The 24,077-nt window shown below is 45.9% G+C and overlaps 1 protein-coding gene across 21 annotated transcripts in view; it reads right to left on the bottom strand.

The window, feature by feature from the left end:
• Positions 1-24,077, bottom strand: part of EHMT1 (euchromatic histone lysine methyltransferase 1) — a 200,231-nt gene that overhangs the window by 68,217 nt on the left and 107,937 nt on the right. For all 21 annotated transcript variants that reach the window (XM_084820643.1, XM_084820630.1, XM_084820638.1 and 18 more), the window contains 5 exons: positions 21,480-21,671; positions 13,970-14,050; positions 7,940-8,060; positions 6,025-6,156; positions 2,211-2,356 (listed from right to left, as the gene is read on the bottom strand). In XM_084820643.1, the coding sequence (XP_084676769.1) occupies positions 2,211-2,356; positions 6,025-6,156; positions 7,940-8,060; positions 13,970-14,050; positions 21,480-21,671 (672 nt within the window). The remainder of the gene's footprint in view (positions 1-2,210; positions 2,357-6,024; positions 6,157-7,939; positions 8,061-13,969; positions 14,051-21,479; positions 21,672-24,077) is intronic.

The raw sequence follows: 24,077 nt of genomic DNA, 5'->3' as shown, positions 1-24,077 counted from the left end.
CGCCCATCTGGCTGGTCACCCAGCCACTCGGGGCGATGTACAACAATAAAACAGTTTAAAACAATAAAATTCTACATTAAAAATTAAAATTCTACCTTATCTCTCCTATGAGCTGGGAGGCTTCCACTGCCCCACCCAATCTCTCTCCCTCCCCCTCCCTCCCTCCCTCTTTCTCTCTCTGGAAAGGCAATTAGTTTCCCAGGCTGGGATGCTTCAAGCATCTATGGGAGAAGATAGCCCCCGCTTCTCCTCAGTGTGTGTGCTGAGGGACAGCCATTGCCTGTCAGTTCATGAACTGGGGGTAGGCACTGAGCAGAAAAGCTTATAAGATCCAACCCACAGGCTTCGCGCTTTGGTCTCGCTTCAAAGGGAAATACACGTTACCAGCTTGGAGAACTTTGATTACTCTAGGAACAGCCTCTCTGTCTGTCCTGGGGACTAAGATAGACATATCAGCTTGTGACAAGGGTGCCCTGCTTTGCCAACTGAACAGAGGTGTGAACTTTCTTTATACATCTATTCTGCACCCATTTTCTATCAATAAAGTGTCATCTTTTTTGCAGAAGTGGCTTTCTCTCATCTTGGTAATCTAAAAGAGTCTATTGTTGACTGGGCCCTGACAAAATCAGGGCCCCAGATCAACACACCCACTGTGAATGTAGACCGTAGAGTACACCACGCCTGTGTATACCACCTTGAGCTCCATCATGGACAAAAGGCAGGATAACGGGTTTTACTCTGTTTTTACATGTGGATTTTAAACTTTTAAAATCTTACATTACATTTCATCATGTTGTATTTTATGGTTTTAATTGTTGCGAACTGCCCAGCAAGCCCCAGCAGTTCACAGCAGTATATAAATGTAATTAATTAAATAATTAATGTAGTAAATTAATAAGCATTGATTCTATTGGCCTCTTCTACTCCCCCAGTCATTTAAATTAGGCAGCGTTTAATTGAGAGATCTCAGTGCGCTGTAGAACATAAGCAGAGCCCTGCTGGATCAGACCAAGGGTCCATCTAGTCCAGGATTCCATTCACACAGTGGCCAACCAGCTGCCCATGGGAAACCCACAAACAGGACAGGAATGCAACAGCACTCTCCTGCCCATGTTCCCCAGCAACTGGTGTACATAGGCTCACTGCCTCTGGTACTGGAGGTGGCACAGAGCCATCAACACTAGTAGCCACTGATAGCCTTTTCCTCCAGGAATTTGTCCAGCCCCCTTTTAAAGTCATCCAAATTGGTAGCCATCACTACAGCCTGTGGTAGCAGATGCTATAGTTTGACTATGTGCTGTGTGAATAAGTCCTTCCTTTGATCTGTCTTGAATCTCAGCTTCATGGGATGACCCCTTTGGGTTCTAGTATTTAGAGGGAGAAAAATGTCTCCCCGTCCACATTCTCCACACCACACATGATTCTGTACACCTCTATCATCTCTCCCCTTACCCTCTTTTTCCCAAGCTATACAATCCCATATGAACATAAGCAGAGCCCTGCTGGATCAGACCCAGGGTCCACCTAGTCCAGCATTTTGTTCACACAGTGGCCAACCAGCTGTCAACCGGGAACCCACAAGCAGGACATGAGTGCAACAGCACCCTCTCACCCATGTTCCCCAGCAACTGGTGTGCATAGGCTCACTGTCTCTGGTTCTGGAGGTAGCACATAGCCATCAGGACTAGTAGCCATTGATAGCCTTCTCCTCCAGGAATTTGTCCAACCCCTTTTTAAAGCCATCCAAGTTGGTGGCCCTCACTACATCCTGTGGTAGCGAATTTCATAGTTTAACAATGCACTGTGTGAAGAGCTTCCTTCCTTTGATCTGTCCTGGATCTCAGCTTCATGGGATGACCCCTTTGGGTTCTAGTATTTAGAGAGAGGGAGAAAAATGTCTCCCTGTCCACATTCTCCATGCCACACACGAATCTGTAGACTGCTATCATGTCTCCCCCTGCTCTCCTTTTTTCCAAGCTCCACAATCCCAGCTGTTGGAACCTTCCCTCCTAGGGGAGATGCTCCAGCCCCTGGATCATTTTAGTTGCCCTTCTCTGCACTGTAGCCATGTCAATGAATTCCAAAGACTGTGGCCACAGCTAGGCCTTCATTGCACACCAGCCTGCTCATACGACTTGCAGAGACCTGTGCGTGAATAGAAGCTGCCCACTGCCACCCAAAAGGAGCAACGCCGGGGGGTGTAACACTACCTCCTTGTCGACGCTCTCCGTTGCCATGCACTGGTTGTTGGCTAGCGTGCTGATCTCTCGACTTTTGGGTGTTTCCATTCGACAGCTACAGAGAGGCACTTCCTGAAGAATGTCTGCTTCCATCGCTCCAGGGCCATTGGAACGACCTATGCAAACATTAAAAAGAAAAGAAATGCAAGTTAGCCAGTCAGCTCTTCTGCGGTCTGCACAAAGAAATGTATTATGACAGACTGGGGAAAGGGGGAAGCCGGAAACACAATGGTAACGTGGGCTTGCAAATAACCACTAGGCTAGCCAACTGTGACAAGTAAAAATGACCCGCTGGCAGATGGGAAGCAAAGTTTTGCGAAGTTAGGTTCTTCTTTTGGGGGCTATAAATTGTCACAGTGGGTAAAGCTGGGTCAGCTAGTATGCTTTCGGTTTTTTGCCAAAGCTGCCTTAGAATGTCTGCCTTTCTGATGCCCCCCTACAAACAAGGTTCCCCAAAGCACTTTGTAACCATTCTTTTTGCATCTTCGCATAGGCATGTGCACAGTCCTTCCCCAGCTTTTTAGGATGGAAAGGATACGAGACTAATCAAAGATATTCTTGTGGGTATGGCCAGTGCCTGGACAGAAGACCGCTTGGGAATAGGGCTGGCCCTATCCTTGAGCAAGATGAGGCAGCAGCAAGGTGGGACAGCAAGGTGTTGTACTATCCTACAACACCTTTCTGCCTGTTCCAGCATGTGCTGCCTGAGGCAGCTGCCTCACCCTGCCTAATGATAGGGCTGGCCCTGCTTAAGAACCTACATTTGCCACCTTGAGTTTCCTAATGAAAGAAAGGTGGGGTGCTGAGACACCCTGTCTTTAAGCAACGCACAACAGAAAGCCCAGCTGAAGCTGGGAACTGCAGAACACTTGCCTTCAGTTGGGAAAGGGACTTGGGATGCATATATATGTGCATAATCCATCTGGCTCACCATTTACAGACATTTCATTATGTAAAACGGCCACTCATCCAAGTTCCAATATGTTCCGACTAGGTCTTCACATTCTTACAGACTCTAACTTATCCTTATTTCAGAGGCCCTTCTACAAGTGAGGTGAGCAGCCTCTAAGGAGAGGGCCTTTTCAGTGGTAGCACCCCAATTGTGCAATGCTCTCCCCAGAGAGGCTCATGTGGCACCTACGTTTTCAGGGCCACGTGAACATCTTGTTTTCTCAAGCTTTTCTGTTTTTAGTATTAAGGCGCAATCCTACATATGTTTATGCTGGCTGGGGCATGCTGGGAGCTGTAGGCCTTTTTTTCTGTCTAAACATGCGTAGGATTGCATCCTTAGTTCATTTTAAGATCCTTGCATTGTTGCTGGCTTTTACTTAGTTTTTACTAGTTTTACTTTGTTTTAAACTTTTTCAATGCTATGTTTTATATCGTTTTAAGTCTTGTTTTGTGAACTGCCCAGACAGCTTGAGCTATTGGACAGTATAGAAATGTAATAAATAAATACATAATTGTATTTATTTATCTCTGTTGAATTTGGGACACCTGAAACATTCCAATGGAAATGACTATATTAGGTATTTGGGCTCATATGTTTACAGTGGGATGATTCAGAAACCAGGGCTGCTTAAAATGGTTAAATTGATCCAGCATTTCCTGGAGGAGATTCTCAGCAGCTGCCACTTGAAATCAATGTACTGGTCACAGCGTTGGTGCTAGCATATTTCTTAATCAATGCTCCTTGTCTAGTGAAGCTTCTCTCCAGAAGTAAGAGTCACGGGCAGGAGCAGAGGGGAGGGGAGGGAAAGAGATTCTTCAGAATCACTTTTAATACGTATTATTAAAGCAGTTGTGGACCACGCATCATTAAACGGAGCATCTCCTCAGCTTACTGTGACAAATATTTGCCCTAGAAGCCTTTGCATCTCACAAAACTACTGCACCAGCTTGTATAAAAGGCTACCTTGCAAATATATATCCGAAAGGAAGATTACTGGTCTTCTACATTTTTTCTCTCGTAAGTTTATCATTTTCATAGAGAAACAAATGATATATTAAAATGCATTATCATTTGAAGGTTGACTGAGTTTGATTCTAACATAGACATTCTAATAGAAGCAGTTGTGCTGACATGCTGTGACTTTTGACTGAACCTTCACTGACCTAGGAGCCTGCTATAGGAAAGCTGAAATTTTCCCAGCTAAAGTCAGGAAAGGCTAGCGGGTGTTTCAGATAAGAAAACTGGGAAGAAAGAATAAATGGTTACTGGACTATTGTCCACATGTCCTGCTTATGACATGAAATATTGTAAATAGAACTAAAAAACCCATCAAATTTGAAATAGTAAACCTGTGGAAAAGAAGCAGATGTTATCCTGTTTTGAAGGGCAGTGTGGCTCAGAAAAGTTGACAATATATGAAGTAAATATATTCTCTCAAATCTTAGCAGGAAACTTTGGAAAAATAAGAACTAATTGTTAGAAAAGTTTCCATCTGGAGAAATATCACATAAGCAGCACTAATAAAAAAGCATTTAAATATCAGAGGCAAAATCCAGGAACTTTAAAATCAAACATCAGTTGTCACATGCAACATCTGTCCCCATGAGAGACCAAAACACCTGTCTCAGATTGATTCTCTACTCTGTTTTGCTACAAGCTCAGAAATGTTACTGGGTGAGATATTCTCCTGCTATAAGGCAATGCTCCTCGAACTAAACTTAGAACATTTCTGAAATGTGTTTTGGTTGTAACAATGATGTATTTCTGTCTATGTTTAATGGTCTTATATCAGATGTGAATCATGTAGGAACTGCTTAAGATTTTAAAATAAAGTTATGCCTGATCTCACAATCCTCTATCTAAAAATTCTGTGTGTTAATATCAGGAATTTTGTAAATTTACAAATTCCATGGTGACACATTGGGCCTGGAATATGGCGTGGGATATGTTACCTGCTGAACCACAATCAAGCTAAATACAGAAATCCCATATCATAATAACCCTGACAAGGTCAAATCTGTCACACTACTGCAGCCTAGCCAGATGAATGGATTACAAGCAAGTGCCAGGACCAATAGAAGCATGTGAATAGTGAATGGCTGAAGGGCTGTGGTGGAATTCTGAATCCATCCTTGAACATTCATAACATAAGACCAAGGCATCCTGCCAGGATGGTGGGGAAATGGCACAGCTCCTTTTCAGAAGAAAGGCCGGATTGTAGACACCCTCGAACAGTGGCTCAAAGAGGTCCTATGCAGACGATACGTCTGCACTAAGCAAAACAGGCAGAAGTCTCCATCTCCTCTGCAGAACGGTCCTCTGGTACGTGCAAGCTTTGAGCCACCTTCTACTCGCCTAGGAAAGCCCTCGTGGGATTGGATCACATATCTCTGCCTGAGAACAGGTGGGAGTGTTAGAGGCCAAACTGGAAGTGGCTAATAGCTTTGGGGAGAAGTGCTTAAAAAAGACACAACTAAGTGGACAACCAGAGGGAGACATGACCAGCCAAATGACTTGAACACACTTCCAGCGCCTGGAACTGTTCTCTTCATATTCACCGGGATATTCCCATCAGGCTAATGAGCAGTTTTATACTCTGCAACACCTCCCCCACCCCACAGTACTGGCCAAGTGAGCAACTATTTCCCTTTTGCTGGTCTCTCCATTTGATCCATTTGTGCCTTTTTCTCTCTCTCTCTCTAAGCAACGCCGGCCTCTTCTCATTCTCCTATTAGCAGCCACCAGGGGGCATCAACTTAATACAGAGAAATGAATCCAAGGAAACAAAGAACCAAAATGGTACATGGCCATATTTAGAAAGCTGACACTCACCTTCTGATTGCGAAGATAGAATTCCCTTTACTCGAAGATCCAAGGAATCCAGAGAGACTTCCATGTATTCCATGTTATTCTCCTGCCTGGCTCCTTCTCCACTCCCCAAAGGTTGCGTATAGGCTTCAGAACCTGGGTTTAAAATATATACACATATTTATATAGCCAGAAAAGAACTATGCATGTGTGTGCATCTCTAAAGGCCACATTCATCTCTAGCAGACAGTATGCAGGCTACACGCTGAACGATTTGTAAATACAGATGCAGATAGAATAATTAAAATGCAACAGCTGGGTCAACTGATCTTTTAGCCCCTACTTCCTTCTCTGCCTGGATCAAGCAGATTTCCCTTCTTGCACAGTTAAAAAGGTGCTAGCCACCAGGAACATAATCGGGAGAAGTCCTCCCTTTCAGACACATCTGTCTGCTGCTGCACTGCATTAGCAACAGAAATGTACATGGCAAGAGGAAGGAAGGAAGGAAGGAAGGAAGGAAGGAAGGAAGGAAGGAAGGAAGGAAGGAGGACCTGGCTCCCCTTGACTCACCCTACCCCGATGCAAAAGACTTTAGATCCAAGTAATGCTAAAGAGGCCAGTAATGTAGAATGAGATGAAGGGAGCAGAAGACATCTGGCTCAATGCAAAAGGAATGTGAAGTGCCAATCGCAGGCTTTCACTGAGCAAGGCGGTGTCTGCTAATGAAAACTAATGTGTGAACCTCTATCAGGGATTAGTTCATGCTTCTTCTCCATTTGTGTGCGCGCACGTGCGCGCGCGCGCACACACACACACACTCCTTCCCCTGCCCCCACCCCCCAAACACACTTTTGTTCTCCTTCCTGCAACAAAGAAATAAGTGAACTGGACAGAACACCAACAAGGTGGTTACGAGCCCAAAGCCAATCGGTCAACTTGCCAGTTGCCAGCCATTCCCTTCTCCTGAATTGTGCCACCGTCAGCCAATCCAAGAGGAGGAAGGAACAGCCTGAACAACTTCAGGAAACCAATTGGAAGCCCGGAGAATGAAATGGTTTTCAATGAGCACTGGAAGGCAACTGTGAGAGAGAAAGATCAAGGTGGGTTTGCAGAACGTTTGCAAATGGGTAATGGAGTGAAGTGGACATGTGTACAGAGGACAAAGGTAAAGGCATAAGCCCTGCAAAACCTTGGGCCTCAGAAAGAGCAGTTGCTCTCAGACCCACGGATGATGCAACCTCTTTCATTCACTCTCTAGCAGGGATGAGCAACCTGTGCTCCTCCAGAGGATACTAGACTCCCAACTTCCACTAGCCCCCAGCCAGAAAGGCCAATAGTCACAGATGATGGCAACTGGGAGTCTAATAACATCTGGACAGTCACAGCTTGCCCACCCATTCTAAAGGAAGAATTTGCGAGACACCAGATCGCTCAATCCAAAACATCTCCACCTGGCCTAGACACCCACTTGTGGAATACAGGAGTATCAAGTGGGGATGGGGTGGAGGGTAGGCAGGTCTTGTTGTCCACTTCCCAAATGGGGTGTGTTTCACAGCCGCTTGCTCCCTCTGCATATTACTCTTGCCTCTTGGTTGGCCACAGAGGAGAAGCCAGCTGGTATTCCTGAAGGGACTGGATTTGTCCCCAGGGCCTCGGTTTTGGATCCCTCTCCATGAGCCAAGTGAAGAAACACTGATCCATGTTCCCCATTGCAAATGAAATGATGGAAGTAGTGGAGGAACTTGGGCCAAAGTTAGGCAACCTGGTACCTCTCAGATGATGTTGGACTACAGTTCCCATCATTGCCAACCATTGGCTGTGCAGGCTGGAGCTGATAGTAGCTGTAGTCCAAAACATCTGGAGGGCACCTGGGTTCTCTACTGAACTACCCAAATCAAAAAACAAACAACCCCAAAGACACCTCCCATGATTCCATTACCTAGCGCACTGGCTTGTTTCTTTTTACTCCTCCGCCTCCTCTTCCGGGTGGGTTTCAACCAGGGGCTGTCTGTCTTCCCTTTCCTCTTCATCATCTTCTTCTTGAGGCTGGATTCTGAACTCTGCAAAACCACAGGAGCCATCTGCTTCAGGAATCGGGACCTGATCCCCAGTGTTGCCAAACCTATTGCGGCCCCTTGTGGCCCTTCTTTAGGATGGCGTAACAGCCTGCATTTCACAACTTAGCCGTTCTATGAAATACCAGCGAATTAACGCCATGTGCCAAGGATTAAATGTCACGGTGGCCTGTAAACCTGGACAGAAAAAGCCTCCCTGTACCCTTAAGCACATGCTCTTGGGCTTCCTCCGCAGCCAAGACCGTGCATGTAAATAATCGTAAGAAAAATAACGGCAGCTAATCCAAATCCTGTGCCAAGTGAAGCCCAATTTCATATAAGTTAGCTGATGTAGGCAACTTTGCCTAACTTATTTTGTATGTTCTTACATCATGCAATGTCTACTATGAACCACCCAGAGAGCTTCGGCTATTGGGCGGTATAGAAATAAATAAATAAATAAATAAATAAATAAATAAATACTATTCCATGCAGGCGCGTGGTTCGAAAATATTTCACTTTTGGCTATTAGCAGTGTCTTTATGGATTAGAATATGTTTGCCCCACCCTTCCATCCATGCACCATGCACCCAACAATAAATCAATCATAAAAAATAAACCCAATTATTATTATTTTTAGAAACGGTCATTACAAATGGAACACCTCAAAAAAAAAAAAAAAAACAACAGTGGGGAAAAGGGGAAGCAGCAAACCCGGGAACAAACCCAGGTAAGAGCACTAAATAGATAGGCACAATGTTTCTGACTTAATACATTATGGTTTAGGAAGCCAGGAACAAGAGGTGGGCCCACGCACTCCCCCCCCCCCCGGTCCCTTTTGGTTCATTGATCATAGAAACTTTTAACCACAGTTCCCAATTACGTCTGAAATGTGGAACTGTAGTTTAATCTCAGTCCGCTAACAAGGAGCTTTTGATCCTGGCTGGTACACAAACATTAAATTAACACACATGGAACTATGGTTTAATTAAACCAGGATCGCAACACTGAAGCTGGTGCATGTTGGAGGAGTGTGTGGACTCAGTGCTTACTCCCAGCTTCCTAAACCATGCTTTAGAAAACTGGGGTTGTTATATCCACGCCAGCTCAGTTGGTTCCCGCCCAGGCCAAAAGCATGCCAGAATAATAATCTCTTGACTTGGTACCTGAAGGCAAGTAGGACAGGGCCTTTTTTGTTGTTGCTATTGCTCAACAGAATCTCTTTCCAACCAATGTACCAGTAGATCCCCATCTTCCTTCTGCTTACCCTTGGCATGGCCCAAAGCCCTGCATGTCTCTACAAAAGGAATCTATAAGCACAGGGTAGCTTTGTCCTCAAAAGAAGGGCTGCAGTTGCAGCCTGATCGTCGGTCCAACAGGGACTCAATACCCAATGGGCCGACTCAATTTGCCGCTAGATAAAATCCACCCTGCCGAGGGATCTAAGCTTGAGACGTTTTAATGCTACCATAGGGCTCTGGATGCCAACAAGTGGAAAGAGAGGGATTTCCAAAAGGACTTTATCCGTTTTGCTCCATTAAACAAATTCAACCTGTTCTGATCAGAACAAAACTCCAGAAGTAAGGTATACAGGTATCACCTATCTGCATTTATAATCACATCTGGTGAAGTTATAAACAAGGCCTTTCCTTTCTTCCCTAAAGGAAGAAAGGGAAAACCCTACTTGTCTGTTGTCTGGCTCCGGTGAACAAGAAAAGTGCTATTCATTGTGTAACCTTGTACACTTACGTTCAACACAGAGTAGCAGAGTGACCACCCCACAGATGATTTGGGGTATCATGAAAGGGCAACAACCTGTTACCTTTAGATGTATGAATAGTATTCTATTTTTACACCCAGGGAGAGGCATTTGTAGGATTTTCTGCCTCAAGTGCTCAAATAACTTGATCAGCCTTGGGTACTTGGAGGGAGGTCCTTGCCCATTTCCTCTTCCACTTCAGGCAGCAAAATGAACAGAATTTTTAAGCATGCTTAACTCTGTGCAGGACTGAGGCAGAAATATTTTTCCAGGCCCGATTACAACCTCCTTTCATGCTTTTCAGTGGTGGCCCCAGACTTATAGAATGCCCTTTCACAAGAGGCGCACTTTGCCCTCTCTCTGGTTGTTTCTAAGTGTGCCTCCTTTGGGGATGCTGATCTCTATTTCACAATCTATCATTTTGACTGTCATTGCTGTTTCTTAACTTTACCGAGTTTGTATTGGGAAAAAAAATGTTTTCATGCTGCAGTTTTAGTCGGTTGCACTGTATATCCAATTGGGTGTTTAAAAAATGATTTTTTAAACTGCACTGAGAGGACTTTTTGCCCTGAGCGGCAGTACAAAAAAAAAATAAAATAAAATGAATGAATTAAAGCAGAAGGGGGAGGAAACGGCACTTTAAGCTTTCCCAATTGGTGGCTGAGAAGGATCCTATGTCAGATCGTTCTTCCTTTTTGAAACTGCTGCAGTGTGTTGGGTTCGTAGAACGTTGGACTCTGTGGGTGACAATTTAAATCTCCACTTTGCTGTTGAGCTCCCTTTTAAAGAGCACCAACTCAACCTGTGATGGTTTGAGGCCTACAGAGGAAAGGAAAATAAAAAGGTCCTGGGAGGGGGCATCTCTGAGAGGAACAGTTTCATTTCCCCTGTTAAGTTTCATTTCTTCAGATTTGAAGCAGTACTTTCAGTTTTGAAGGAGGAAGGTATATAAAGAGAGCAAGAGAGCCAGTAGAACAGAGCCGGGGAGTCCAGAGCCTGAAGAGGCAGCAGGAAGAAGCAGCCTGGAGAAGTCTAAGGACAGCTAGGGTAAAGGAACTTGCATTTTGCAACTTTTATTTTCTCTTAATGCCTTTTGTATCACTCAGCTCTATTGTGTAAACACCTTTTGTTATGATTTGCTTGCTTTAATTTATCAAGAAACTGTTGTAGCTAAACCCTATGTCTAGAGTGTCAATCACCCCAAACCTGCAGCCCACGTTATTGGAACGTTATTGGAAAGGGGAAGGTAAAAAAAGGGGACTTTTGAGGAGGCGAGAGATCTTTAAGGAGCTGCTCAGGGGTCCAAGTCATATGGGGAACCCTGACACAACCTCATAAAAATGTATTATTTCCGCTATCCTGTCGGCATTCACGTGCTACAAACAACTTTGAGGGGGATGGGGGACTGGACAGGCAACTGCAAGGAATACTTTTAGATGAGATCTGCACAAACTGTGCTCCAATAATCCAAGTGCAACTCCATCAGCTGTGTGTGGTGGCCCACCTCCTGTTTGTTCTGGCTGTATGGATGTTCAAGAACATGGGGACCACCTGGCTGGCCAACACATGTAGCTGATGTGCTGCAAAAGGAGGAGGCCCATTTGCTTCAGGTTAAATGATGCCCAAGGCTAAGGTAGATGGTGCTGAATGGCCAAGTCAGAAGCAGTTTCCTCCAATCTGGTGCACTCCATATATGTTGGACTACAGCCCCCATCATTCCCAGCCAGCATGGTCAATGGGGATGGTGAGAACTGTAGTCACAGAATCACAGAACAGTAGGGTTGGAAGGGGCCTACAAGACCATCAAGTCCAACCCCATGCTCAATGCAAGAATCCAAGTCAGAGCATCCCTGACAGGTGGCTGTCTAGCCTCATCTTGAATGCCTCCAGTGTGAGAGGCACACCACCTCCCTAGGTAATTGGTTCCATTGTCCTACTGCTCTAACAGTCAGGAAGTTTTTCCTGATGTTCAGCCAGAATCTGGCTTCCTGTCACTTGAGCCCATTATTCCGTGTCCAATATACCTAGAGGACACCAGGTTGGGGAAGGCTGGTCTATACGAATCGTGCCCAGGCGCAGGTGAGTGCCAGCTAAACAGCCCATTCCACAACCCTGGAAGGGGTGGGAGAGATGCAACTTAGGGCCTCCACCGGATAGGGAAGGAAAAGGTCCTCAGTGTGCAAAGCCAGCAATAGGACTCATGCACTCTGGATAGGACCCAACACCCCCTTCGCCACCCCTTTGGTCATATCATGACCTCTGCCCTCTGGCCATCCACCACTTCAGCAAGGTAGAAGGTGGCAGATGTGATAGATAAGATGGGTAGTTGCACAGCTCGCTGGCTGATGGACAAGGCTGCAGAAGTCACTGGCAGATGGAACAGAGAATATTCCCTCCTTCAAACCTTACCTGAACCTTCAAAACATACCCACAAGTGCAAAAGGACACCTTGGCTTACAGTCAGTCTCAAGGGCAGGAGGGTTTGATTGCCATCCTGTCTTCTCAGGCAGAAGAGGCGGCATTCCAATTTACTATTTATTCATCAACGCACATCTCTTTCCTACACTGCATCCATTAACTCAGATCTCTCTCATCACCTCATCATTATGCTGTGCAGTAGGATATCTCTGAGACAGAGCACAAAGAGGGAGTAGAACCCAATCAACAGAGGTACAACTGGCAATAAGGAAGGCTAGGAGATTTAACTGATGTGAAAACTTTTAATACCAGATTTAATATTAGCAACTCGCCCAACGCAAGCCAACTACATGGCAGAGAAATAATTCAAACGTGGGTCCCTTACACTGAAATCCAACACATGCCTCAATGCTTGTGGGTTATGGTGCAGAACTTATCCTTCTAAATCAGCAAAGAAGAAGGGAAAGTAAAGGAAGAAGGGCTGGACCAAAAGTTAAGGAAGAATTTGAAGAACTATGAAAAAGAAGCGTAACGCACTGGGAGAAGGAGAGAAAAGTGTGTGAGAGAGAGAGTCTTGAATTGGGGCATCCAGCAGTCAGGACCCAGGAGGGGGGGAGAGAGGGGGGGGGAGAGAGAGAGAGAGAGAGAGTCTTGAATTGGGGCATCCAGCAGTCAGGACCCGGGGGGGGGGGGAGAGAGAGAGAGAGAGAGAGAGTCTTGAATTGAGGCATCTAGCAGTCAGGACCCGGGGGAGGGAGGGAGGGAGGGAGGGAGAGAGTCTTGAATTGAGGCATCTAGCAGTCAGGACCCGGGGGGGGGGGGGAGGGGGAGGGAGAGAGAGAGAGAGAGAGAGAGAGAGAGAGAGAGTCTTGAATTGGGGCATCCAGCAGTCAGGACCTGGCACCTTACCTCTCCTACAAACCTGCCTAAGTACTGCAGTACAAGGGTACCATGTAGACCACAGTAAGCATCAGCTGACTGCATAAGCCAGGGGTGTCAAACCTCTTTCAGCCCGAGGGTTGAACTCCATTCCAGTGGTGCACAGGGCCAAAAGACCAGCCTATTTTAGCGTAACGCTCTTGCGGCCAGTAACTCAGCCTTCGGAGAGGCATTTCAACGTCTTAGAATGAGGGGGAAATGCACAGAAGCCGGGAAACCAGCAGCTGGTTGATGGTCGGAGAAAGGCGGCGTGGCCACCTCGGCAACCCTGGCAAGCCAGGTTTGTCCTGCGGGCCTGTGGCTCAACACCCCTGGTATAAGCCAATTCCGGCTCGATGAGGCCTATGAAGCCGGGGTCTCGGGTCTGCCCACCAGTCTGAGCCATTTGTCACTATGAGCAGCAGCAGCTTCCTGGTGCCTTGCCTTGCCTCCTGTGGAACTTGGCCCTGGACAGTGTCCCTGCTTCTGTTCTGCTTCTTCCAGCCTTGGCCTTCCCTGTCTGGACCACGCCCTTGTCTTGGCACCTGGCAACCAAGAGCAGACCCCAGCTGAGGCCTGACAAGAAAGCAATACACTTTTATTGTAAAGAGAAATACTCAGGATGCGAAAGTCAGCACACTTTGCTCGGCAAACCAGTCATTTGGGACCCTAAAACTGGGGATGGGGCCAAAACAAGTCTTGCACAGGTCATGTCCTTCCACTGCAGGCAGAGACCTGGAGGGCACAGGGCTTCTCGCCATCACTCTTGCTGCGTATGCAGAGGGGATGATGGGGAAAGGGATTCAAAGGTACGGCTCACCAAGTCAGACTCGTCGCCGTCCTCCTCTTCTTCTGCAGATTCTCCGGAGTCTTGCTCTTCCTCAGACTCTCCGTCCATGATCTGCAGTAGCCAAAGAAAATCAAGTGAAAACATACAGAGAGAGAAAGTTGCCCCTGCGCAGAGTCAAGCTGTGGAATTCGCTACGGCAAGATGGAGTGATGGCCACCAGTTTGGATGGTTTTCGAAGGGGATTCGAACAATTCCTGGAGGAGCAGGCTATCAATGGCCACTACTCCTGATGCCTCTATGCTACCTCCAGGATCAGAGGCAGTATGCCCATGTACACCAGTTGCTGGGGAACATGGGCGGGCGGGTGCTGTTGCACTCATGTCCTGCTTTTGAGTTTCCCATCAACAACTGGTTGACCGCTGTGTGAGCAGAATGCAGGACTAGATGGACCCTTGGTCTGATCCAGCAGGGCTCTTCTGATGTTCTTAAGGAAAACAACCCAGGGAATGAGAAAACAAAGCCACGGTTTGTTTGATAGTCTGCCTGACAAACCCTGGGTAGGATAACAAACCATGGGTTAAATAAACCATGGGTTAGCGCTATGTGTGAACAGAATGCTGGACTAGATGGACCCTTGGTCTGATCCAGCATGGCTCTTCTCATGTTCTTAAGTCTTTCTGATCCCCCCCTGATCCTTTTAACTGGAAATGCAAAGAACTGAACCAGAGATCTTCTGCATCTGAAGCAGGCAGTGGTTCTCCAGGAACTCAAGCAGAGGCCTTTCATTCACAGCATGGGCTACTGCAGTGGTCCACAGATGCTGTCCAACTCTTGCGCCCTCCAGCCCCAGCCAGTATAGACAACTGTCAGGGATAATAGTGGTTGTAATCCAACAACATCTGGGGACCCAAGGTTGGGAACCACTCAGCTACCTGATTCTTGTAACTGGAGACACCAGGGATTGAATCTGGGACCCTCTCCATGCAAAGCACGTGTGTTCTCTCCTGTGCAATCCCAACATAAATATTACACATGGGGCTTTTAGTCAATTAAATTTGCACAGGAGAAGAAGCAACATGAACAACAACTTGAAAGAAAATGGACATGGTGTATTCTTTTCTACAGGATTTTTAGGTGGCACACTCATGTCTCACAGCAAGAATCACTTTAGAAGAGGCATTCCCCCTTCTCTCACACGTAAGAGACAGAATGCCTCTTTGGAAGTGGCATTTGCCACCTGCAGTTTTATAAGTTGTTACATTAAAAATAATGCTTTTATAAAAAGATCAAAATGTGTGTGCAGGCGTGTTTCAAACATATATTCATCAACTGAACACTGCCGCTCAAATAAATGTATATAGATTATTTTTCTGGATTATTGTATTGTATGGCTCGTTTTTAATGTGAGTGTATGCATCAGTGTGTTTTTTAATGTGCTACTTCAGTTGTTTCCTCCCTGAAACAGAAAAGCAGGGTAGAAACGTCTTTAAAATAAATAAAGAGAGCCCCATGCTCTCTATGAAGCACCAGTCCTGCCTGCAGCAAGATACTTGGGCTGCAATCTTGTACTCTTACCTGGGCACAAACTCCATTGGACTCAACGGGACGTCCTTCTGAGTAAACATGTATAAGACTCAACAGTTAACGTATTGATTACATTTTGAGAACACCTTTCCCTCCAAGGGAATAAGGCTTGTGTCCATAGCTGACTCTCCCCGATCCCAGGTCTGAACTTAGGTGTTCCTGATGTTGGTGCAACACACCAGCCCAAACTTCCCCAACCTGGTGCTCCCGTAGATTTGTTGGACTATGACTCCAGCAGGCCCATTGGCTGGGGATGATGGGAATTGTAGTCCGACACACCTGGAGGGCGCCACATTGGGGAAGGCTGCTCTAGCCACTGCACTGCATTGGCTCTCACACCTGAGATCTGGTCAAGGAAGAGTGGTTACGAGGGTGAGCTGGTAGTTTCTGGAATGTGTCCAGAGGGAAAACAAAAAAAAGACAGTGAGTCCTCTGAAGAAAGGCTGAAGGAGTTGTGTGTGTCTGGCCTGGAGAAGAGATGTTTAGAATATGATAGCCCTCTTCAAATATCTGAAGGGCTATCGCATAGATGAGGGAGCAAATTTGTTTTCTGTTGCTCCAGGGGACAGGACCAAAACCAGTGGGCTGAAATTACAAGGAAGGGGATTTCTACTAAACACTAGGAAGACCCTCTTGATGGTACGAGCTGTTCAACAGTGAAACAGATGCTTTGGAAGCCTCATTGGAGGCTTTTTAGGAAGAAGCTGGATAGCCAACTACCGATAATGGTGTCACAGTGGATGTCCTGCACTGGCAGAAGGATCGACTCTTGATGTCTCTTCCAACTTTAGGATTCCAACTCTATGATTCCAAGTCAACCACCAACTCACTGGGGGACCTCAATAAAGCTGTTACTTGCCTTATAGCCCTGTTCCTCTCCAGCACTCCTAAAAAAAGGGGGATAACAATACAGACCCGCCATACAGGGCTACAAGGCACAATGGAAGTGAAGAGCTTCGAACAGATTAAAAGTGGTACATGAACGTGAAAACATTAAAATGGACTTCCTGTTGAACTGGACAATAGTAGATCAAGAACCGCATCATGCACACACAACTGAGCTGTAATTCATTTGCAGGGGGTTGGACTCGATGGTCTTGTAGAACCCTTCCAACCCAACTATTCTGTGATTCTATGATTTGACACCATCACGCTTGGTCCCTTGGCCAATAGAGACATGCAAGGCAATCTCATTTAAGTTTACTCAGAAGTAAATTGGACAGGGTCTTCTTAGCGGTAGCACCATTGACTCTGAAACTCCCTCCCAGTGGAGATTTGCCAGGCTCCCTCTCATCCTGTCTTTCAATGGATGATACCCCCAGGATTTGTTTTTTTTTAACTTAGGCACGCTTTTAACCAGTAACCTGTTCGCTTATGATGTTCTCAATTAACTCTAGTACTGCTGCCTCTTGATGATAGACTACTGATGGCTTACTATGGTTCTCTTTTAAAGATGCACTGTTGTACTGTTGTATTTCTTTTTTATTATAAGTTGCTTTAGTTATTTTAACATATTATATTAAAATATAAATATAAATGTACATATGTAAATAAATGAAGTAATATAAATATCTTCTCCCAGGTATTTAGCAGCATTTGAGTTTTAATTATGTCTTGGACTGATTTTTTTTAATAGTTTTTAGATATATGCTGTCCGTATGTGTATTATATGTCTTTATGCAAATGCTTTTTTGGACTTCGCGTAAAGTATTTTAATGGTTTTTAATTTTTGTGAATCACCCAGAGAGCGTCAGCTATGGGGCAGTATAAAAATATAATACATGAATGAAAATGAATGAATATTAAACACACTTATTAAAACCTACTGAGAGTAAGTTTCACTGTGTGTCTAGGATTGCATCATTCGGGTGGGTAGCTCACTGTTTATGTACACCAGGGGAGGGTGCACATAAACTTCAGGATTGCGGGATCTCCTTTTTTACGGGAATCCCAAGTTCCACTGAACAGAGCCAGCTGCAAAAGGCATACACTTAGAAGTAATGAACTCTGAGCCCAGGAATTTCTTTTGAGTACTAGAACCGAACAGAGCTCCATCCACACAAAAATCTACTCCCAGTTACAGCTTCCCTGGCAATTTTCTTCATTTCAGCAGTGTAATTTAGTGTGTGTGTGTGGGCGGGGGTGATGGTGTCATTTTGCTGTGCTAAACAACGGGCAGTCAGGAAATCCTTGCTGATCTACTTCAAATCAGCCAGAGATCTACCAGTACATCCCACTCTATCTTCCTCCCACTCCTGATGCATCTTACTTTGCCAATTTATTGCGGAATGTGGGCGACCGATACCCATTCCAGTTGGCTCTTCTACTCGTCTGACTGGATCTCATTTTCATACATGCTTTGCACAGTGATGTACCATACGCACCTCTTGTACTGCTAGACCCTTCTCAACTCACTTTGTAAAAACACCTTCATTCCCCGCCCAAACACACTTACTTCTATGTGTGCTGCAATAGCTTTGTTCGGCTTCAATGTGCCACCGGACTCTTTGCACACACTGGATTGCATCAAGAATAAATTAGCTGTTGCTGTTTTTAACTTGTACATGCAAAGCGTTTTACATGTACCCACAGAACGTAACGTGTTCATGTGACAAATACACGTAACAGGGAGCCAGTACCCATCATGTGTCCCTACCACATACTGAATGTTTTTCTTAACGTATACTCTGGCATGTGGCTTTGATAATGCCTTCAGGGTAGAATCACAGAATCATAGAATAGTAGGATTGGAAGGGGCCTACCAGACCATCGAGTCCAACCCCCTGCTCAGTGCAGGAATCTAAGTCAAAGCATCCCTGACAAGTGGTTGTCCAGCCTCGTCTTGAATGCCTCCAGTGTGGGAGAGCCCACTACCTCCCTACATAAGTGGTTCCATTGTCGTATTGCTCTAACAGGAGGTTTTTCCTGATCTTCAGCCAGAATCTGACTTCCTGTAACTTGAGCCCGTGATTCCATGTCCTGACTCTGGGATGATCGAGAAGAGATCCTGGCCTTCCTCTCTGTGGCAACCTTTCAAGTCCTTGAAGAGCACTATCCTATCTTTCCTCAGCCTTCTCTTTTCAAGGTTAAACATGCCCAGTTCTTTCAGTCTCTCCTCATAGGGCTTTGATTCCAGTGTACATGTTGTAGCAGCTGTGCATTTGCAACTGTACAGGGGTGTGAAGTGGCCCCAGAAAAGCTGCCTTACAGCCCCCATCTGTAATTTATATTGCAAATCTAACTGCAGGGAGAGGCTTATAAGGCAGAATTCCATTCCAGGGAAGGAGCCTTTACAGTCCTGCACAGAAGCACAGAAGCCTCAGAGCTCATTCACACTGTCAGCGTACGTCTCAGAAAGAGGCTGGTAATCGATGCTTAATCCCGAGTGGTTTGCATCTCCTTACAACGTGTAAAATAAAACCTTGCTGCATCTCGCAGGGCGCTAGGATTCTAGCGCTTCCCCTCCAGTCTTCCTAAATGAGAAAAGTGGAGCTAGAAGGGCTGCTTTGGTCAACCTTGAAACACATTCTCTACTTATCTAACATGGCCAAGCTGAAACAGGACTGCAGGTTTAGAAAGCAGAAGCACTGTGCTCCCTGCAAGGAATCAGGGAGCAGGCAAAACCAAGCCATGCACAGAGTAAAGCCCGGCGTGAATGAGGCCTTAAGCGGCTCCGCCTACTTAGATGCCATTGCATGATGATCATAAGAAAAGATTTGCTGGGTCAGACCAAAGGTCTGTTTCATCCAGTGTCCTGTTTCTAGCCAGCCAGTTGGCTCTGGGAGGACCACAAGGCCATGAAAGCAAGAGATTTTCCACATGCCGTCGGACCCCAGCAACAGGTATTCAGAGGTAAACTGCCTGTGAACACAGACCTTCTATTTAGTTTTCATGACTAATCATCATCGATTGCCCACCTCCTCTTCCATGATTTTATCTAATCTGCTTTGGAAGCCATCTAAGCTGGTGGCCACCAGCATATTCTAGATGTTCTCAGACTGCAACTCCCATCATCCCTGACCACTGACCATGTTGCTTGCCGCTGATGGGAGCTGGAGTCCAACAACATCTAGAGGGTCACAGGTTCCCCCCTGCCAACCAATCAACACCAGCACATATTGCAGCTGGACACCCTATTCCTTGCCTTGAAGATGTCAGTGCTGGGAATCAAAGGATCTGTTCTTGATTTTTCCCCAGAAACATTTTTATTTCATTAGTCAGGGGGAAGGCAACATTTGTGCCCTCCAGATGTTCTGGATTGCGACTCCCATATTCTCTGACTACTGGCCATGCCGCCTGAGGCTTAAGACCATTGTCGTTCAACATCATCTGGAGGGCCACCCTTTCCCCACCCTGCCATAGATTCATTCTGCACTGTGTGAAGAAGCCCTTTGTTTTGTCAGGCTTGAATCTCCTGTCCATCCAATTCACTGGATCCAACAATGCAGCGGCAGGCAGACTACAAGCTTGCACGTGGAGGCCTGGTCCAAAATAATGGAATTTGTTTTCAGTACTAGACCTGAGCTCACAATCCTTGCCTCCAAAAAAATCCACTCCTAGTTTCCCCCCCAAAAAAAGTTTCTTTCATCTTAGCAACCTAATTTAGAAGGGGGAGAAACAGTCTTTTTTTCTTGCTGTTATTAAACAATTGGGAGGCAGAAGCTGCAGAGTGATGCTTCAGTTAGAGTTGGACTGGGGACACCTGGGTTTCTGGGGACACCACTCGGCAGGGCCAGCCCAAGACGTTTTGCTGCCTGAGGAGAAGAACAAGATGGCACAGCCTCCCATTCTATGTACAAAAAGCTGACTGGGCCGACAGATGAATTTATCTTTGGCGCTGATGATTGCACAGCATCTTCCACTGCACCCGAAAGCAGCAGGCTAAGTTACAGGATGCAGAGCAGGGCTGTACGGCACACAGCTCTCTACTCCAACACCTTGCTGCCCCCTCCCAGCATCTGCCACCTGAGGCGACTGCTCCACTCTGCCTAATGGTAGGGCCGGCCCTGCCATTCAGCCATGATGCTCACTGGGTGACCTTAGGCCCATCACTGGGTCTCAGCCTAACGTCCCTCACAGGGTTGTTGTGAGGATAAAGCAGAGAGGAGAAGGGTCATGTACACAGCTGTGAGCTCCTTAAAGGAAAGGCAGGATATAAATCTAACAAATAAATAAATAACTAATACAGGCTCTAGGCGATTGATTAACTCTTCATACATTTGCATCTGAATACATACTTCCAAAGGGGAGTGTGAAGCACTTTTTCTTTTTAGATAATGCCAGCACATATTACAGCAGGCACTCTCACATCCTTGCATGAAAGAGGGGTTTCTTTTCTAAGATGGAATTTTATCGCCTGCATTTTATCACAGTTTGCTCTAAGTGGTGCTTGTTGGGAATTGAAGGCCCAGATGCAATTTGTAAAAAGGAAGAAAGAAGTATTTCAAGATGACACCTGCCACCCAGTTTTTGTAAGGTATTAAAAAGTTGTATTTCTGTTTTGGGGGGGACTTTAAGGGGGGTTGCCTTTGATCTCTGGTGCTTAATACCATTGGACTAGGAACTATATGGAATGAGGTGGAGGGGGTGAGTGAGAACACATTGTGTAAAAACTCTTTAACAAAATATTAATGAAAAAACTGCAGCAATTAAAAAAAACTTGTTTAAAAAAGAGAATTGCTGCCAAATTTAATGACACTTAAAAGTACCAAGTATTTTTAATTGTCAACCATGCCCATGAATTGACTTAACTTCTGCAGTGTTTGTTTTTTGTTTTCATTTATCCCTTGAAGCATCTGGATTTGACTGCAGTTAGAGAATACCCAGTCAATTGAGCCCTGGGAAAATAAAACACTTCTGCTCCACATCCTGAATTCTGCTTCACCTTTTTCCTTATTTGTATGGGCTAAAAACTAAAGTTGCCCATAGCATCTCAAGCATCTCAATCTTGTATCACCTTTCTGACACTGTTGGCATCAGCAATCTCCTCCTTAGCAGTTCTGTTGTCTTCTGCGGGAAAAGCAGCAGGGTGCTCAGCTCCACGTTCATCTTCTTCTTCCAGTTCGTCGGAATCCTCCTCTTCGGAATCCATGTCTAATCTTTCCCCGTTCACGTGAGGGCTGGCATCACCCTTTTCGCCCTGAATGCACTGACGCAGACAAGCCATACGTCAACATCAACAGCATACATGCGCACCCTCCAGTCTTACTTCTGGACTGTTCATCGGAACATAAGGCAACTAAAATGCTCAAGGGGTTGGAGCATCTCCCCTATGACAGCTGGGATTGCTGGGCTTGGAAAAAAGGAGGGTAAGGGGAGACATGATAGAGGTCTACAAAATTATGCATGGTTCCATATCTAGAACAGATTTCGGAGCAGTGAACGCAATAGATAAAACAGTAAAGGGATAAAAAGTTTAAAACACCAGATTAAAATTATGCTATTTTAAAAACAGAATACCTATAGAAACCGTGACTGGTCAATTAAGGAACGCCTCCTGGAACAGTGCTGTTTTCAGGAGGCGCCGGAAACAGCACAGTGTTGGTGCCCACTTGACCTCCAGGGGCAGGGAGTTCCAAAGAATACTGGAGGGCACCAGGTTGGGGGAAGGCTACTTTACACTTCAGTGGTTGGCTCCCACCAAACACACACTGCTGGGTGGTTGATCCTCACATTGGTGTGACTTACTCAGAGTAATCCTAGGAAGCTCCCTTGCACCAGGTTAGACTACTTCTCCACCAAGCCCAGTGTGTTGACTAGCAGTGGCTCTTCAGAGTTTGAGGCAGGGGAATTGCACGTTACTTCCTACCCGAGATCCTTTTACATCAAGATTGCAGGGGCTGGGGCTGGGATCTCCTCCACATGCAAAACAGGTGCTCTACCACTGAGCTATGGCGCCTATCTAATCTTTTGAGGTCTAAACCCCAGGCTCACCCATCTTCAGAAGAGAGATGGGTAGCGGCTAGAAAAGGGGTGGGGTACCCCCAGATGTTGCTGGACTCCGAACTCCCATCAGCTCTGGCCCTGCCGGGATGGAGTGAAACAACACACGCCGGGCCACAGGCTGGACTAGTGAAATCCCTGGACTAGTGAAAGAGCCTTTGGGGGGGGGGGTGCCCCATTCTGTGCAACCATCTCCCCAAGAGAGTCTGGCCTGGTGCTCAGCCACCTGCTTTCGCTATCAGCTGGAGGCTTCCTTTAAAAAAAAAATCTTCCCAGCCATTTCATGCTGTTTTTAGTTTTTTGAACGGATGCTTTTCATGCTGCCCTGCTGTTTTAAATCATTGGAGTTGTTTGCTTTTGCAATTTCAGGTTTGTTTGTTTTTTTAAGATAACTATGATTTGGAAGCCATGTACTATAAGCCATCCCATCCTGGAAGCTTTATCTTAAAGTGAAATGCAGGATATCAAATAGTTTAAATAAATAAATACAAACAGCAGGTGCCAGCTGCAATCATGTGCGTTATCATTATGGTTCATTTCTACACCAGCATCAGCAGCAGTAGAATGTACCTCAGCCTGTAACTAAATCTTAGCAACTGCAGATGGCTTCCTCAATTCCCTCCCCTTCCCTTCCACTCCCCATGCAGTCTAGACAACCCAGATGACATAGGACACTGCTCTGATGTGGAACCAGCTGCAGGAGTAAGTTGTGTCAGCTTCCTGACCTCAGCTTCAGAGAGGACAAGGTAAGTGCCCAAGAGCATTAAAGGTGTAATCCTATGCATGGCAGAAAAAAGTCCTAGAACTCCCAGCATGCCCTAGCCAGCCATGCTGGCTAGGGCATGCTGGGAGTTCTAGGACTTTTACCTATCTAAACATGCAAAGGACTGCACCCTATGTGTTTTATTAAAAGGTAACCATTGCATGGTGTGGAGAATGTGGATAGGGAGACATTTTTCTCCCTCTCTTATAATACATCATCTTATAATGACCCCAAAGGGGTCATCCCATGAAGCTGATTGGTGGGAGATTCAGGACAGATCAAAGGAAGGACTTCTTCACAGAGCATGTAGATAAACTATGGAATTCGCTACCACAGGATGTAGTGATGGCCACCAATTTGGATGGCTTTAAAAGGGGGTTGGACAAATTCCTGGAGGAAAAGACTGTCAAGGGTTGCTAGTCTTGATGGCTGTGTGCTACCTCCAGTACCAGAGGCAGTCTGCCTATCTACACCAGTTGCTGGGGAACATGGGTGGGAGGGTGCTGTTGTGCTCATGCCCTGTTTGTGGGTTTCTTATGAGGAGCTGGTTGGCCACTGTGAGCACAGAATGCTGGACTAGATGGACCCTTGGTCTGATCCAGCAGTGCTCTTCTTATGTTCTTATGTGCATTTGTGTAAACGTGATGAAGTGGAATGAATGCTACTTGATTTTATACCCGCAGGAAGGGACCTATTATAGCCCTGTCTTACTATTAAACCATAATACTTTCTTTTCCCAAGAAACCAAAGCGTGGTGGAGTGCCCAGGGTGCAGAAACCTGGGTTCAAAGCCCCACCAAGCCATGAAGCTCACTGAATGACTTTGGGGTGGTCGCTCACTCACTCTCTC

This window comes from Heloderma suspectum, chromosome 14 (genome assembly GCF_057233095.1).
Source record: "Heloderma suspectum isolate Gila_16-S chromosome 14, 16-S_ref, whole genome shotgun sequence".
NCBI lineage: Eukaryota > Metazoa > Chordata > Lepidosauria > Squamata > Helodermatidae > Heloderma > Heloderma suspectum.
This window is presented reverse-complemented; position numbering and strand designations above follow the sequence as displayed.